General features: G+C 38.6%; 1 protein-coding gene across 1 annotated transcript in view; it reads left to right on the top strand.

Annotated features, from left to right (window-relative positions):
- Positions 1-18,561, top strand: part of PTPRR (protein tyrosine phosphatase receptor type R) — a 274,441-nt gene that overhangs the window by 10,486 nt on the left and 245,394 nt on the right. The window contains exons 3-4 of the mRNA XM_004281891.3: positions 5,410-5,476; positions 9,842-10,070. Coding sequence (XP_004281939.1) covers positions 10,019-10,070 — 52 coding nt within the window. The 5' untranslated portion in view covers positions 5,410-5,476; positions 9,842-10,018. The remainder of the gene's footprint in view (positions 1-5,409; positions 5,477-9,841; positions 10,071-18,561) is intronic.

Raw genomic sequence — 18,561 nt, 5'->3', positions numbered from 1 at the left:
AAAACCTTTGCCAAGACACATTACTGCTGAAATTCAAAAGCAAAGAAAAAAATCTTGAAAGCAGGAAAAAAAAACCCACGTTATGCAGAAGATTAAATGTGTGCAGTTTTTTTGTACACCAATTAAACATCAATAAAGCAGGATAAACAGTGTATATCTGGGTAAATATAAAGGACTATATTTTTTAAGATCTGCAAAACATGTATGACTGTTAAAAGCAAAAATTATCACATTTATGATGGGTTTCAATATATGTAAAAGTAATATATATGAGAATTACAAGGGCAGGTTCAAGAAACCTATATGGGTGTGTCTTCTACATTTTACTTGAAATAGCAGCAGAATAATAACTCTAAGTAGACTGTGAACAGGAGATATGTATGTTTTACTCCCCAGAGCAACCACTAAAGAAATGTTACGAAGAGTGTTAGCCAAAAGGCCAATAGATAAGCTTAAATGGAATACTAAAAGTAGTTCAATAATCCAAAAGAAGGAAGGAAAGGAGGCTCAGAGAAACGTAAAAAGGGGGGACAAACAAAAAATGAATAATAAAATGGCAGTGCTAATAGTCAAGAAAAGACAAATTTTTTAAATGAGATACCATTTCATATGTATTGATTTGGCAAAATAATTGGTAAGTATGATACTTATGTGTGGGTGAAGCTATAGCAAAATCGATACTTTTATACATTGCTAATGTGAATGCAGATTTTTTGAATGCAAATTTGTGAATGCAAATAAATTGCTACCAGCACTATATATAGAGTTCCTTAGTGCTTTGAAGGTAAAGATGGTGACCGCCTATGAGTGAGCAATTTAACTTTCATGTGTGTGCCTTAGATAAACTATGGTAAACATGCTTGGAAAACATGTGCAAAGATGTATTAAAAATTTTTTTAAACCCATCCTTTTTTTTTTTTTTTAAGGAACTTTTTTTGTTTTTTTTGGCTGAGCCTCGCAGCATGTGAGATCTTACTTCCCCAACCAGGGATCAACCCCTCGCCCCCTGCATTGGAAAGTCTTAACCACTGGACCACCATGGAAGTCCCCAAAAAACCGTTTTTAATAGAGGAAAATATGGGAAACAATTTAGCTTTATAGAATATAATACTAGTTAGTAAATTTTAAAATAAAACAACTACTGCATATTGTTTATGGATACTACAGTAAAGTTTAAAGGTATGATTAGGAACTACAAAATCATGAGAGTCATTACATTTGAGCAGGAAGGTAATAGGCATGAGAAAGTAGCTGTATTGTTAAGGTTTTAAAAAGAAACCAGAAGCAAGAATAATAATAATAATTTTTTTAAAGAAAGGAAATACACAATTACTTATAGCTCCTATTTATACAATTCAGTCCTTTTTACCCCATAGTATTTTTTGTGATGATAATTTCAGCATTAGTCGACTGAGTTATCCAGGGATAATGAAAAAAGGGAACAAATATTCCTATCCATCTCCTGCTTTTATTCATCATTCTTAGGATAGGCAGGAGTCTGATTGGAATGTACACATTTACGTTTTTCCTAATTGGCTAAGGGTTGAGGTATAACTCAAAATCCCTGGTGTCCTATTCCTGACACTTGGTTTGACACTTTAGAATTTCCTCTTTTAATGGGGCAATGGCTTCACCAGTACTAGAACTGCCATGGCTATGTTAGGAATATTAGAACATTCATTCCTGTACATGTTTCTAAATATTTTACAGGATAAGTGAGTATCATTTGAATGCCTTTTCTTGCTTTGTAAAGCAGCTCACATTAATTGAAGAAGAGCTCTAAAAACTAAGAAGTCAAAAATGGAATGCCATAGTGCAATGCTATGCAACAATTAAAAATAATGACATGGAAATGTGTTCCCACAATACTATTAGGTAAAGAAACAGTCTCCAAATCCATAGTATGATGTCATTGGTGTAAAAATTAAGTTAAAGTTAATAATAATTATAAATACATGCATGCACAGACCCATATTTCCCCAGGGTGGGAGTAGAAGGGAACTAGACGTACCAAAATGCTACCAGTGTTTATCACCAGTTAATGGAATTCATGGCCACACTTTTTTCTTTCTTTTTGTATTGTCTGTTGTTCAATGGATGTTTTTACTTTTGTAATTTAGAATGTTCAACTCAGACTGGAGACAATTAATTTAGATAAGGGTAAATTTCAGAAATATGGTGTCTGTTTTGCCCACTTCCTACAAATAGTGTGGTAAAGTTAGACTGCTATCTAATTATGTTTACAACTAATTCAAAAATAATTAAATTAATTTTATTTCCACATTTGTTACTGAATTTGGTTTTGACGGGAGTATACTTTTCAATCTTTGTGACTTTCACTTTTGGAACAGACCTAATATAAAATGTGATTTAGTTTAAGTTCTGCAGTCAAAATCTAGGCTAGATTACTTACTTTCTTTTCTAAAGCAGAGTATGTCTAAGACTAGAGGGTCCAGATGACTCCTTTTAAGAGGGATGATTTATATTTTTCTCCATTTGTATTAACAACAAAGTAGTATTTTGGTGGGCCCTTATTATATGGACTTGAATAAAAAAGACATTTTATTAAAATGTAAAATGAGGTTACTTTCTATTCTATCCCCAAATAACAAAAAATCAAAATTATTTTTTAAGTTACTCTAAGAAACAGGACATTTGTAAAATCTTTATTCTCCAGCATTTGGACAATACCTAACCCACGTATTTTGATGCCATTTACCAAGCAAGAAACTGAGAACACAAAAATGCTTGCTCGGGTATTTTTCTCATTCTTTTCCTGCTTAGATTTCTCGTCCATAATACGTTGGATCTACTCTTTTGTTGGTAATTTAGTATAAGGGCAGTTCACAAAGTTTTTCTCTAAGTCTCTTAGGGCGAATAAAATATCAACATATGCACCCACATTTCTAAATTAATAAGATGTTTATTTTATACTAAAAGCATGAAATAAAGAGTGGAATTCCATGTGATTGTGTCCATTGGGTAGTTGCAATCTCTGAATTTTTGTTATTTGCAAAGTTGTATTACTGTAATTTGGAATCAGTGGAACTAGAATTAATTTAAAAATTCTGGTGGAGAATTATTCATTTAGTCTAATTTGACATTTTTCCTACTGTATTTCTCTGGACATGCATAGTATATTTAAAGTCGTGCTGGAAATTTTTTCTGACACAGAGTGGTTTTCCAAGTTGGTTAAAATATCTATGGACTCATGAGAACCTTTAGCTGTTCCCTCCTCCTGGAAAGTTCTTTAACCAGGGATCTGTTTTGATAACTCTTTCAGCAACTTCAAGGCTCTGTTCTTTGCTTACCTTCTCCACATGGCTTATCTTAAAGATCCTATTTAATTCTGCAAATTCCTTATACTCACATTTTGTCCCCATCCTCACTCCCCTAATTTCCCTTACTTTGATCTATGTTTTCCTTTCCCCATAGCAGTTATCAACTTTCACTGTACTATATAATTTAGTTCTTTCTTATATTTACTGTTAAATGTGTAACGCTTCCTCCTAGAATGCAAGCATCGTGAGGGCAGGAGTCTTTGTCTTTTTTGTTTCAATAATACATCCCAAGAACTAAAAACACTTCCTGGATCATCACAGATACTCAGTATATGTTTTTTTTAAAATCATTTGAAGTCAAATGATGTATCAATGAAAAGTCAGCGGATTATTTCACTGTTTTTGGAATGTATGTGATGTAGCATATCCCACTATAACTTGACTTCAAATAATATTTTCTAGTATATTCACTGAACAGAGATACTGGTGTTGCTCCCGCACCCATGGATTCTGTTGAATAAGTCAAAATCATGGTCACAGACAGATGACTGCTTAGTTATTTGAGGATATTAGTGGTCATGTTACAGTCATTTTTAGTAAGGTTACATCTAACTCTCCCTACCATGTTGTGGAGGAGTAGGTCTTCCACAAAGGAATGTTTTAATCTAAAAATGTTTCTCAGCCCTGAAGCATAGACTGATAAATTATCCTCTTCTCTCCTGTGGACATACAGCTCCAAGAATGAGGGAAAGAAGGAACTACAAGACAGAGAGAACCGTGACTTTTAGTTTCTAAGAGTGAGCGGTCAGTGAGAGGCATGAAGGCCCATATTTGGGACATGTTCTTTCACATCATCTTATAGTTATGGGAGAAAATAATGTAACAGAAATGGAGTGGCATTAAATGATCTAATCAATCTATAGCTACATTCCCTGGATATTCTTAGTGTCTTGAGCTTTTGGTTGAATGAGCTGTTCCAAAACGGCCTCATTCAAGGAAATCCAAGAGAATGATCAAGCAATGTAGGAAATGTATCTGACTGGCCCTACATAGCTGGCCTAAGCCATAATTGAGGGCTCTCACATCTGTGTGCTGCTGAGGATGATGCATGGGGTAAGTGCATCCTGATTAGTCTCTTGGGATGGACAGAGAGCTAATGCAGGAGAGTCAGTGGTTTATAAATCTGTTACCGACATCTTGGCTGAATCTGACCTTTGCAGTGCCAGAGTAGGTGACAGTACAATACACTGATACCAAGGGCTAGCTCCCAGGAAAGTGTATGCTTCATTCTGAATAAAATTTTAATGATGAACCAATAGAAGAATCTATAGGTACTCATAGCCTTCCTATCTTTGATATTTTGTATTTTACTGGGACAGCATATTTCACATGTATATAGAAGAATATATACCTTATTTGGGGTACCTAATTTTTTTCTTAGAATACATATTGCTGTCTTTATGTATTTGTGTATGTGTGAGTGTATCAAACACTTTAAATAGATAAATCTTAGCAAAACTAGAGCTGTGTTAGGTTGTAAAATTTAATTGTCATTAACCATCTTGATTGAAGTCTGTTTCTTGAGTTGAAAACACTGCAGTTTCCACTTAAGTCTTGAAGTTAAGTCCTTCCATTAATCAGGGAGTCAGTACAACAGAGTTGTTAAAGCATAGTGCTAGAGTCACCAGTCCTGACTTCTGATCCCAGCTACACCACCTACTGGCTGGATGACCATGGGCAAATTACTGGCCTTATTGAGTTTCAGTTTCTTCCTCCATCACAAAAGGAGAGTAACACCTCCCAGAGCTCTTGCGAGAGTTTGGTGTGAAAATATATATTTTGTAAATTGTAATGCTTTTCTTCCTCATTCTTAGTGCGCTTTTTATTTCACCATTTTCTTCACTGTATGCTCATACAGAGGAGTAGATTGTTCTGCTTTTTTGTGGTTAGGAAAAATATCTTTAAAAATTAATGGTGAAGCCACTCATCTGAACATGTCTTCCCCCGTGAATTTCCAGTTCATTCCGTTTGATCCTGGGCCATTCTACTCTGAATACAGCTTCATTCACATCAATTCTTTAATTTGTAAAGATAAATTATTGCCCTTCTTTTTCCCTCTTATCTGTAGATATCTCTCAGGCAAAAGGAAAGGGACTTCGTGATTGATAAAGTGGCTCTGTGAAGCATGGTGCAGGGTAAGTACATTATGGATCTCAGTAACATGTTGGGCATTGTCACCTATTGCTCCTGTACACTTTGGTAAGTTCCTTGAAGTCATTTCACTGTCTCACGTCTCTTGCACCAGCTCACACCATCCCACAGCCTCTCTTCATGCAGAGCAGTTAGAACCTGCTCATCCAGCTGGGCTCGGCTCATTTACTGTTCTCCACTAACAGCTTCTTGCCTGCTACACATTCCCACCTCTGCTGCCAGCCTCCAAGAAGAGATAATCTCCTCTGGGAATTCCCCTGCGGTCCAATAGTTAAGACTCCGCACTTTCATTGCCGAGGGCACGGGTTTGATCCCTGGTCAGGGAACTAAGATCCCACAAGCTGTGCTGTGTGACAGCCAAAAAATAATAATAAAAATAAAGTCAAGCCATTAAAAAAAAAAGAGATAAACTCCTCTATCCTGCTCTCCATTACTTTAAGCATCCTTCTCATTAAGTTCTTCTAAGCGTGATTCTACCTGCTGTGTGTCTTTGTTCACTAGATGCTAGACCCCGGAGTCCACTGCCACAAGCAGTGCTTCACCTTTCTGGAGACCATCTCCTGTGGGTGTGTCTCACCAGACCTTTACTGCCAGGTCTAGGGTCAGTGTTCTGCTCTGGCCCTCATCTAATTCTAGTGAGCTGCCTACAACTGTCACTATTTATGTTTATTATATGTGCAGTAGTATATCACAGTGGTTTGGTATCAAATTATCTGATCGCGCATCCTAACTCTACCAATTTACCTTTTGGTTGATTACCTACTACTTGATTTGGGGCAAGTTACTCTCTGTACCTCAGTTGTCTCATCTCTAAAATGAGATGATGGTAATGCCTCCTTGTAGGGGTGTTATAAAGTTTAAATGGGACATCCATATGCTTAGAGCAGAGCCAGGAAGCACTAAACAGTGTTAGCTCTCATTATATTTAAATAATAATCATACTCAAATAATTTAAATAGGAAACTCTAACAGTCAATGGATCCAATTTCTTTAAAGTGTCCTGGGGAAAGATGGCCAATATGAATGGTTTTCATCCATTTATAGACTCATAGCAGTTATATTTGGTTTGAGGACAGGCTCTGAAAGGCTTCTTTCCTGTATAAATTCTTCCTGACTCTCACTTCATAAGAAACAGAGACTGTGCATTTTGGGGGGGGGAAAAAGTCCACATGACTAATTTTCTGTTTCTCTTTCAAAATGTAAATGATTTCCTTTAGGACACAGCTCTGTAGGCCAGTACCAATTTGCCATGGCTCTCTCATATTAATTTCCATGCTTCTTTACATTGGAACTTTTTAAAACCTTGGCTTGTTTGTTGGTTTGTTAACCAAGGTTCTTCTCTAAAACACCACATTGCCTTCACTAGTGTTAGATCACAGGTCAAGGGAAAGCAGCATCTATGGACTCACAGAGAATATGTCTCAAAGAAATAAGGGATTGACTTTTCACTAATGGGCTAATTCACTTACTGTCCATTGACTTCACATGTCATGGGATCAAATCTATTGAGGGTATATTAGGTCAACTCACCAAGGAATATGAATTTTTTTGCTCCTTTATCTTTTACAAGTAAATTAATAATTAATATCCAGTCACCAAAATTACATCTGGGGGTTATTTTTACCATGCTGAACTATTCTAGTAGTATATCTAGTCGAATTAGAAATTGGGAATTTTGCTGTGAAGGGGATTTTCATGCACAGTTTAATAATTCAGCTACCTGCACCCCTGGGCAAAATAAATAGCTGGCTGAATGCTTTTTGGCAAAGTCACAAAAAATTATATTATTTGAAACTTTAAATGTCCCCCCCTGAAATAAATGTTGGGATTATCTGTGGGAAAGCAAAGGGTTCTGGGCATTATAGCAGCATTTCTTCATTTTACCATATGTGCATTTTCTTCTTGGAGAGCTATGTAAGTGTGGTAAATTTTTTTTTTTTTTAGGGAGGAAGAAAATAAGAGAAGCACACCCACTGTAAGTGGACTACAGTTATTTCGCTTCAACTCTCAGCCCTGCCGCAATTCTAGTACCTGATGTTAGATGAGAAGGGCTACTCCTCTAATTTTTAAACACAGCTAAATATCTACTTAGTAAGAATTCCAAAGGGTCAGGATAATTGTCAAATTGAATTTTATCAGCTAATTGCTTTTGATTTATTCCTTTTTTTGAGCACCTGTTTTGTGTGAGGCACTACTGTTCTAGTCAGTTGGCATATATCAGAGAATAAAATTGTCAAAGATGGGCTTCCCTGGTGGCGCAGTGGTTGAGAGTCTGTCTGCCGATGCAGGGGACACGGGTTCGTGCCCCGGTCCGGGAAGATCCCACATGCCGCGGAGCGGCTGGGCCTGTGAGCCATGGCCGCTGAGCCTGCGCGTCCGGAGCCTGTGCTCTGCAACGGGAGAGGCCACAACAGTGAGAGGCCCACGTACCGCAAAAAAAAAAAAAATTGTCAAAGATATCTGCCATTGTAGAGGTTGGATTCCATTGTGGGAAGGGGGGTAAGGAAAGAGATAATAAATGATAGATGTAATAAGGAATTCTTTTGGTATGTTAGAAACTGATATATGCTGTGGGGAGAGGATACTGGGGAAAAGTGAATCTACAGTAGGGAAAGAGGTTACAGCTTAGCGAGGTTTTGGGCGAAACGGTAGTGCCACAGAAATGGTATGTGACACACCCATGTGGGGAAGTGGACGAGGTGGAGTAGTAAAGCTGCATTTATCTCTATTTTCAGCATAGAAGTCCTGTCAACGTATTAAAAATACCTTTCATTCTCCCCCTTCTCTCAACTATTTGAGTGTAATTCCTAGCCTTGCCTCTCAATGCTAGAGATAAAATAAATTATAAAGGAAATGATACTGCCTGGGCTCTGATCCTGTGACATCCTGTCTAATTTAAGCTCTTGTGGGTAGCATGTTTCCCATTAGTTGTCCCAATTCACAGAGGATGGAGGCAGAAAGCATTGAATGAGATATGCAGTTCAATTCAACAAGCACTTACTCCTACCTCTTATTTACCTAGAACCACTGTGTTCAATTTAAGTAATACAAAGATGCAGAAGTTCCTAGGGAGCCTTGGGCTGTGTTGTGAGGCAATGCTTAGCAAATGTTGTCTATACATTCAAGTGTGGAAGAGAAATATTGTAATCTGGAGTTAGCCCAGGGCCTTCTGGAAAAGTGAGATCAAGGTTAGACCTTTTTAAACTTGAATGTGGTACTGAAGCAAGTGGGAGCAACTGGGGAAGGGGCAATAGCATCCCATGAAGACACAGAGGCAGAAAAGAGTTGCTGGGATAGTTAATGGAGAAAGTCTGGCCAAGGGACTTCATGACTAGGAGTAATTAGCCACTGGAGTAACAGAAGCATCTCCACACTCCAATGTCACAGATGAGGGGGGAGGAACACCTGTATTAGCCTGTTGCAGACTCCCTAGAGACGCAGAGCTGCACGGCAGGAGACCAGTTACAGAGGTGATTCTATTATCTTTCCCCTTAGAAAGTAAAAATGGAGACTGAAGATAATTATCTCCAAAAAACAAAAAGGTGCCTTCTTCTCTTCAATTACATGGATATATCCCACTTCTGTCACTATGGTCATTGACTGTGAGCTTGAGAAAGTTTAAAAACAGGGACCGCGCTGGAGACAGGCGAAAGAGAAAAGGGACCGTGTTGGAAAGAAGGCACCCCCAGGATGCACGTTTACTGCTTACACCCAGCAGGCTGCCCCATGACCGCTCCCCCTGGCAATCCTGATTAGCGGAAGACACCTGTACTCTATTCCCATAGGCAGCCTGGAGAAGCTGGGCAATCTGCGGCCCAGGAAGCGTCAACTGCTAGCAATGAGCTCTGTCCACGTGAAAACCAAGATTTGGGGAAGGAGCAGGGTGGGTGTAGGGGTTGACACTTTCTTAGGCTCTCTCCTCTGGTTCCTCAGATGGGGCCTTCATCTAGTCCCACCCCCACGTTTTGGACAGATGCTGTACCCCTGACAACCGTCCCAAGATGCTTCTCCCCGGCCCGCCCGCGCCCCGCGGTGGAGCCTGCTCCCCTCGCAGCCGCAGCTAAGACCCGGAGAAATGGAATTTCACTTTGAAACTCCCGTGCGTGCGGCGCGAGGGCCAGCGCTGGGCATGCTCAGTAGCCGCGGCGCGGTGGAGCTGCTGCTCGCGCTGCGCTGGCCCCGGGCTCCAGGGCTGGCGCGGGAGTGCGCCCCGCCCCCCCCGCGCCTTCCCCTCCGCGCCTGCGGAGCTTCCAGAAGGCCGAGCAGTAGCGGCTCCCAGGGCGTCGGTCCCCGCCCTGCGCCGCCCAGCTTGCCGCCGCATCCTACTCCTCTTCCTCTCCTCTCTTAAGGAGGCGAAGCTGGTGCTTCCTTCTGTGGGCGCCACACACGGCTCTGCCAGCCCGAGCCGAGGACCTGCGAATGAATCCCGGAGACCAGAGGACCATCGGCGGGGGCTCTTTCCAATAACACTTTGCCTGAAGTGGCGGCGTGGCTGAGTTTCTCCTCCACCTCTCAATGCAAACAGTATGCGGAGGGCGGTTGGCTTCCCTGCGCTGTGCCTGCTTCTTCACGCTGCAGGTAAGGGGTTGCCGGGCATAGAGCCAGAGATGTGGATGCGCTGGGAGACTGCACATGCTTGAGGGCTGTAGGAAAAGCCTGCTTCGCGAAGAAAGCCTTAGGAAGGCAAAGCAGGACAGTGCTGACAGGAAAGCGGTGAGGGAGTCATGCACCTGTTGGAAGACTGCGGCCGAAAACTTAAAGCTAAAATCAGCTCTTGATTTTTCCTTACCTCGTATGAACATTTGCAGTACGAATAGAGGTTGGCTTGCTCCACCCCTCCTCTCCATGTAGACTCCCAGATTTTGTTTCTAGGCTCTGCACTTGACTGTCAGTTTTTCAGGAGGCAGACAAGACATCCCACTGAATGTAACCTTTTCTACTGCAGCGGCTACATCCGTAAGGTCTCTTGGTTTAGCGAGAGCTCACAGGGGTGCACTGGCTGTAACCTGATGGACCACATCTCCTCCGCAAAGATCGAAATACATGGTTCGCATTAATGATGCCGCTTCAGGCTCCTTTGGCCCCTGCTCTTGTCAGTCGAATTTTCTAAACCAATGAGAGGAACGAAAGATTTAAAATAAGACCCTCTCTTCTCTTTCAGCATCATGGTCAGATTGCGAGGGCACTAGACAGAAACCCAATCACAGTTTCAAAGCTGACAACCCCGGGGTCGGCACTGTCCCTGGGACAGATTTGATGAGGTCTAGCCAGGAGTGACAGTGAGACTAATTCCCAAATATAAACATATTTGATACCAGTATCAGGTTTTGTATGGAAGCAAACCTTAGGAAGTACCTGGGGAATTTTATATGCGATGTTGCTACAGACCCTGCTTTTTGGATACATGCAGCCTCTATGTAATGCAAGGACTTGCTGGACTGAATCCTTTATCATTTTTACACACACGTGAACCAAAATAGAATATGGCAGAGAGATTTTAGGAACCCTGCTGCGACAGCAGTTGTCCATGCAGTATCCCTGTAGCAATCAAGGACTAGGTATTTTCCTAGAGTTTGCCTGTTATCCAACCACAGAGGTTCATTCATTCTTTCAACCAACATTTATAGAGTATGTACTACATTCCAGGGGTAATGAATAAAAATAATGGTTGCAAAATTACAATTTTTGTATTATCTTTTAAAAAGAGTGTGGGTGAGTCCTTTTCTATGTGGGTGATAATGAGAGTGAAATATGGTACTTCCTTATTTCTAGCTAATACTATTTTAACATATTGTGAATCTCTTGAACAAGTAATGGTTAGGGACATTCTGGCTATAATTAAGTACCCATGTTAATTGTATAATTATGATGTTATATTGTGGAATTTTCAGGAGTTCTTTGACACTTTTTGAAAACTAAGAAATAGCTATGACTTGGTTATTAAATTATTTGCAAACAGTTATAGTGAATACTTTCGTTACCACATACAGTTCTTTAATGTTGAAATATAGGATGAAAATATACACATTGGGTTGAGGTTTATTTACGTTATTGTTTTATTGTAGCACTGATAGAAACATCTGTTACTGAAAAATCCTCAATTCCTATCAATTTAGCTGATTTAGCTGATCTATGAAAAATTTTAGTGTCGTTATTTTTAAAGCTAATATATAACATTTCTAAAGATAACATTTAATATATCTTGAGTAATTATAGCTTAAAAGCTATAAAAGCTATAGATAAACTTAAAACTAAGCAAGTGGAAAACATTTCTAAATTTATTGTAGATGAATATTTGGGATGAGGAAATAGAAGACTTTTGTTCATTAAAGGAGAAACCTAGGCATCTGTAGCCCTAGATTATACATGGAGTTCTGCCAAAAGGGTATATTACCAAAGACAAACCAGTCCAACTCTACTTTGACTTCTTAATTTGCAAAAAAAAAAAGACTATTTAATCAATTTGAATTTAATAAGGCAATGCATTGAAGACTATCGTCAGATTTCAATTGCAAGATGCTGTATAGAAATTAATTATATTCATATTTAATGTAGTGCTTTTGATAGGTGTTTTTTCACAGCAGATTGCAAGTTTAATATTGTGGTTGTCTTGCCAGTTTCATTTTGAATGCATTTTAATTTAAACAGCAATTTGTGGGTCACAAGCTGTCATCAGATTAAAATTCATCACAGTTATCTAAATAACATTGTTAGGACTTTTCATTAGAACTGAGACAAACCAGATTTCTTGATCTCAGCTCCTGTAGATTTGGGTAATAAGAAAATGAGTAAGTGGGAGGGCAAAGATCAAGAAGTCAGTGTTTGTCTCTACTTGTTGAATGTCTGATTTGGCTTCTCTTGCAGAAGGTTTTCCTCTCAGGAGAGAAGTGAGCTTTATAAAGAAGGGAAATGAATTCTATAGAGTCAGGCCTCTTTGGCTGAAAAGCTAATTGATCCATTTTGGTTATGTCCAGGGTACCAGCAACTACTTTATACTGGTGGAACTGATGACAGGTTACACCCCTTTTGGGATGGGAGAAATTGGCTGCCAGGATGTGAGTGCTCTTTGTAGCTATACTAGGAACTGTTGACTTCAATTGTCATTCTCCTAATGATAAGTAGCAAACTGTTTTCAGCTTGAGCGTCATCTCTAATTATTTGGTCATGATCTCCTGAGTCACTATGCAAAAAAAAAAAAAAAAAAAATTTTTTTTTAAATTCTGACCAACTCTGAGTTCTGATTGCCTTAACAGTGGAAAGTATTGTATCTGTTTGTAATGTCTGTGGGAACAAAAAGGGGAAGAGGGGGTACAATGCTGTGTAATTAACATCTCTGGGTAAGATAACCTTGACGAATTACTGAGCATGGAACTTGTTAGAGAACCTGGACTCAACTCTTATCTATGGCGGCTGATTTTCATAGATGTCTTTAACAAGAAAAGTGTTAATTATTGTCCATCTAACTGCTTAGTGTACAGGTGAGAAAACTATGATCCAGTAAATGATAGCTGGTAATTACTTTAAAGTGCCAATTAACAGTATAGCCAGGGTAAAAACCTATGTTTCCAGGCCTGTGATTGCACACTATATAAAATCCTACACTGTTTCTGACAATTGAGGCCACCATTGAGATAGTGGTGCCAGATTCTTTTTCACTAACTGTCCCCATTCTTTTTTTTTTTTTTAACATCTTTATTGGAGTATAATTGTTTTACAATGGTGTGTTAGTTTCTGCTTTATAACAAAGTGAATCAGTTATACATATACATATGTTCCCATATCTCTTCCCTCTTGCGTCTCCCTCCCTCCCACCCTCCCTATCCCACCCCTCTAGGTGGTCACAAAGCACCGAGCTAATCTCCCTGTGCTATGCGGCTGCTTCCCACTGGCTATCTATTTTATGTTTGGTAGTGTATATATGTCCATGCCACTCTCTCACTTTGTCCCAGCTTACCCTTCCCCCTCCCCGTATCCTCAAGTCCATTCTCTAGTAGGTCTGTGTCTTTATTCCTGTCTTACCCCTAGGTTCTTCATGACCTTTTTTTTTCTTAGATTCCATATATATGTGTTAGCATACAGTATTTGTTTTTCTCTTTCTGACTTACTTCACTCTGTATGACAGACTCTAGGTCTATCCACCTCACTACAAATAACTCAATTTCGTTTCTTTTTATGGCTGCATAATATTCCATTGTATATATGTGCCACATCTTCTTTATCCATTCATCTGTTGATGGACATTTAGGTTGCTTCCATGTCCTGGCTATTGTAAATAGAGCTGCAATGAACATTTTGGTACATGACACTTTTTGAATTATGGTTTTCTCAGGGTATATGCCCAGTAGTGGGATTGCTGAGGCATATGGTAGTTCTATTTTTAGTTTTTTAAGGAACCGCCATACTGTTTTCCATAGTGTCTGTATTAATTCACATTCCCACCAACAGTGCAAGAGTGTTCCCTTTTCTCCACACCCTCTCCAGCATTTATTGTTTCTAGATTTTTTGATGATGGCCATTCTGACCGGTGTGAGATGATATCTCATTGTAGTTTTGATTTGCATTTCTCTAATGATTAATGATGTTGAGCATTCTTTCATGTGTTTGTTGGCAATCTGTGTATCTTCTTTGGAGAAATGTCTATTTAGGTCTTCTGCCCATCCCATTCTTTACCTTTCTGTGAACCAACATAATGTATCAACTTCTGTTGAAAAGACCACTTCAGGAATATACAAGAAGGCAGCTGAAAGCTACCCAATAATATGGATGGCAAAAATATTATGTGGAAGAGCCATAGATAGCTTTTCTTCAGTGTTTCTTCTCTTTCTTTTCCCAAAGAACTATATTCTGTTTCAGGAGATGATATTTATTGGGTAGTATTGTAGTTGCAAAGGAGTGAGTGTCTTGAAAATTATCATGTGAAAGCTTTCTTTTTCCTATTGAATAGCTAATAAGACATAGAAGCTGGTGTCAATGGATTACTCTCTCGTCAGGCTCTGGAAAAGATTCTTTCAAATTTCTACATTGTTCTTACTATTGGCCTTTCTGGATGGCACAGAGACTACCTTCAGTATATCTTCTGAAGATGCCTTTTCATTCCCAGAGAAGTGCATAGTCAGTTTCTCTAGTCTTTAAGAGGGAAGAGTTCCTATGGGATCAAGAGGATCAGGGAAGTCATTTGCAGAAACATCACCCTCAAAAGAAAGGAAAATATGTTTTAAGATGTCTTTTCCTCAAAGAAGAGTCCCTTAGAACTCCCAAATTGGTTTTTCCTGTTCAAAATCACTCAACGAAGTCCTTACACTGGCCCAAGTTCTACTCTGTTCTATCCTCCCATTACCTCTCTGATATCTCTCACTGCTTTCCTCTTTTTTGTCTCTCTCCAGCTACAGTAGTCTCCTTCCTATTCCAAGAAGATGCCAGGCACTTGCCCACCTCCCAAAAAAGTTTTGTTTATTTCTTTCCCTGAACTACCCTTTCTCTGTATTTCCATGGCTTAATCCCTCAATTTTAGGTCTTTGCTCAAGGGTTACTTTCTCAGTGAAGCCCTCACTGGCTATCCTAATTAATATTTCATATCCCACCCCCCAAAAACCCTCTGATACCCCTTACCTGCTTTACTTTTTAAATTAATTTTATGAAGAATAGTCGATTTACAATGTTGTGTTAATTTCTGCTGTACAGCAAAGTGACTCAATTATGCATATATATTCTTTTTCATATTCTTTTCCATTCTGGTTTATTACAGGATATTGAATATAGTTCCCTGTGCTATACAGTAGGACCTAGTTGTTTATCCATTCTATATACAATAGTTTACATCTGCTCATCCCACACTCCCAGTCCTTCCCTCCCCCACCCCTCTCCCCCTTGGCAACCACCAGTCTGTTCTCTATGTCTGTGAATCTGTTTCTGTTTTGTAGATGTGTTCATTTGTGTCGTGTTTTAAGATTCCACATATAAGTGATATCATATGGTGTTTGTCTTTCTCTTTCTGACTTACTTCACTTAGTATGGTAATTTCTAGGTCCATCCATGTTGCTGCAAATGGCATTATATCATTCTTTTTCATGGCTGAGTGATATTCCATTGTATATGTATATATACCACATCTTCTTTATCTATTCATCTGTTGATGGGCATTTAGGTTGTTTCCATGTCTTGGCTGTTGTAAATAGTGTTGCTCCTGCTTTACTTTTTTTTACCAGAGGTCTTTCACCATCTATCATACCAAATATTTTACTTATTTATATTGTTAATATGGTTCCCCCTCTCCCCATTAAAATATAAGTAACTTGAAGGCAGAGGTCTGTTTTGTTTACTGCGTTTCTACTGCAGATTCTGCCCAGCCTAGCACTGGGGGTGGGGAGTAGTGCCTGGCATAAAACTCCTAAAGATTAAATAAATACATTGAATAAATAAAAACAACACAGTAATATTTCTGGTCTCCTCTTTTTGCATTTAGTTTCTTCTTGGCACTCATGCAAGTCACCTTGTCAGCTTAGCCACTTCCAGCATGAACTTCAGCAGAGCTCATTTATCCAAAACTCAAGTTGCTCCCCAGGAGTCTCACATGCCCAGGGGACATACCGTCTCAAACAGACTTTGCTACTTTGGGAATTGAAGGGCAACTGGGGGTGAGCTTGAACTACTTATAAACTCAGTGGCAAAGTCCTTCCAACTGATTGCCAGATGCTATACAGCCCAGTGCCTTGCTGGTTGGCTATATTTTTACTTCTTAGTAAAATGCTTTGTACATATGGGAATGGCTATAGTTATATGAAAGGATTCATACAGCTAATTTACAAGCAGGGTTTAAGGCACTAGGACAAACCTGTCTACTTCTTTTTTGGCATTTGAGGCATAGGTATATGTATACAGTAAGTCCCCTACATATGAACGAGTTCCATTCCGAGAGCATGTTGATAAGTCCAATTTGTTCGAAAGTTCCACAAAGTTAGCCTAGGTACCCAACTAACACAATCGGCTATATAGTACGGTACTGAAATAGGTTTATAGTACTGTCCTGTAATAAGTTTATAATACTTTTCACACAAATAATACATAAAAAACAAACACAAAAAATAAAGAAAACATTTAAAATTTTACAGTACAGTACCTTGAAAAGTACAGTAATACAATACAACAGCTGGCATACAGGGGCACGTTCATGTCTTTGAAAGTTCGCAATTTGTACCCTACCTTTGGTGTTTTCTTCCAAAAGGTCACCAAGTCTACTCACCAACTCTTCTCCACTTTCCGTGTCCACATCACTGCCTTGTGCTAGGTCCTTATTTCTCATATAGTATTTCACAATAACCTACCATCAAATCCATCCTTCATAATGATATCAGAGGTAAAACTTGAAAAAGCATACCCGATCACATTCTTTCTTTATAAGATTCTCTAATACAGCTATTTCCTTTTCTCTTAGAATAAACCTAAACTTATTAGCATGGGAAAATCTTTTACTAACTCCATCTTTATTTCCTGTCATCATGTTCTGCTTTGCACACTATTATCATACTAAGAGCAAATTTCTTTTGGTTTGCCATGCCGCTCATCCTTTTCACATACTGTTCTATTTATCTTAAATACCCAACTCTGCTTCTTTTTCTAGATAACTTTTTCTCCAACTTCAAATCTTGGTCATTGCCTACTTTGAGAACCCTTCCTGTGACGCCCCACCTCATTCAAGTAGCTTTCCTAGGTTTTCCTTTTAGGCCCTGTATATTTCTCTATTAATGCACCTAACCTGAATATTTAAACATTTTGAGGACAATAACAGAATTGTAGCTTTTATCTCTATGTACCAATAACATAGAACTGTGCTTGTTATCTAGTACACCATCAATAAATGTTGAATGAATGACTAAACATATTCAGGATGTATTAGACAAAATAAATTATGATTAATTTAGATTGACAGATTGTATCTCATTTTGATCATAAAGAGTAGAATTGACTTTACTACTGCTCTTTGAATCCAATTTACATTTATTGGTTACAAAGAAGTGGAAATGGGGCAGAAAAGCTTTCATTCAAACATAGTCTGTTTAAGGTAAGTTTGTGTTCTACAGGCATGATGCTTATTGTAGTGGAGTTGTTTGTTGAACTCCTCCTAGATAGACAGACATTCCTATATGATATTCTAGTACTACTTCAGGATGGGAGTGAGATGAATGTCTTTATTTTAAAGAGACCAGATAATTAGGTAAGGTACATAGCATGATAGTTTTGCACTAAGGAATGGACCCAGGACCCCTGACTCTGATTACTGATTGGTTATCAGCTACCTTGTAATAACAAACATGAACCACTTATACATTCAAAATCAGGTGGGAGTGTGAGGCAGTGGGTTCAATAAACGGAGACCAAAAATAATCCAACCCTCCCTTAATTCCCCCAAACAGAAACCAAACGATCAAAGAAAATTTCTGAGTATTTGGATGGTTTTATACATTTTTTCTGTCTCTTTATATACAGACAAAATCTTTATAAAACCGTAAACAATTTTTATGGGAGCCATGCTTATACCTGAAGAATGGAGACTGGTTTACGAATTAGAAAAAGTCACTCTTTATGAGACGATGGGATCACACATCAAAGGCTCATTTATTGCCATTAGTATTAATGATAACATGGATGTTATGTTTCATGGTAAGTTTATTGTTAAATCTCTTAAAAGCTGTCTGTAAAGTCTGATTCAAAAGGTAGAGAAAGCCATTTTTCCCTTTAAAAGACGATTTTGAAAGATCCCACTTGGCCATGAGTGCATTCTTCATCTTCAAAGTACTTAGACAAATGCTGACACACTTAGAGTAGCACTGATGTTTCCCAACAAAAGGGATTTTAATAGCCTGAAAAAATGTAATGGTAATACATTATTTTAAGATCAAATTTCCTAATGCTTATTGACCAAATAATATAACTGTGTCTATTATTGAGATGATACTTGCACAGAATGACAATTAGCAATTTATATTATGAATATGAGCACTTTCATTTAAATTTTTTATTCATAATGGCTATCTAGACTTTTCTCATAATCAAATCTCATTTGACTTCAATT

The sequence above is a fragment of the Orcinus orca genome, chromosome 11 (genome assembly GCF_937001465.1).
Source record: "Orcinus orca chromosome 11, mOrcOrc1.1, whole genome shotgun sequence".
NCBI classification, from domain to species: Eukaryota; Metazoa; Chordata; class Mammalia; order Artiodactyla; family Delphinidae; genus Orcinus; species Orcinus orca.
This window is presented reverse-complemented; position numbering and strand designations above follow the sequence as displayed.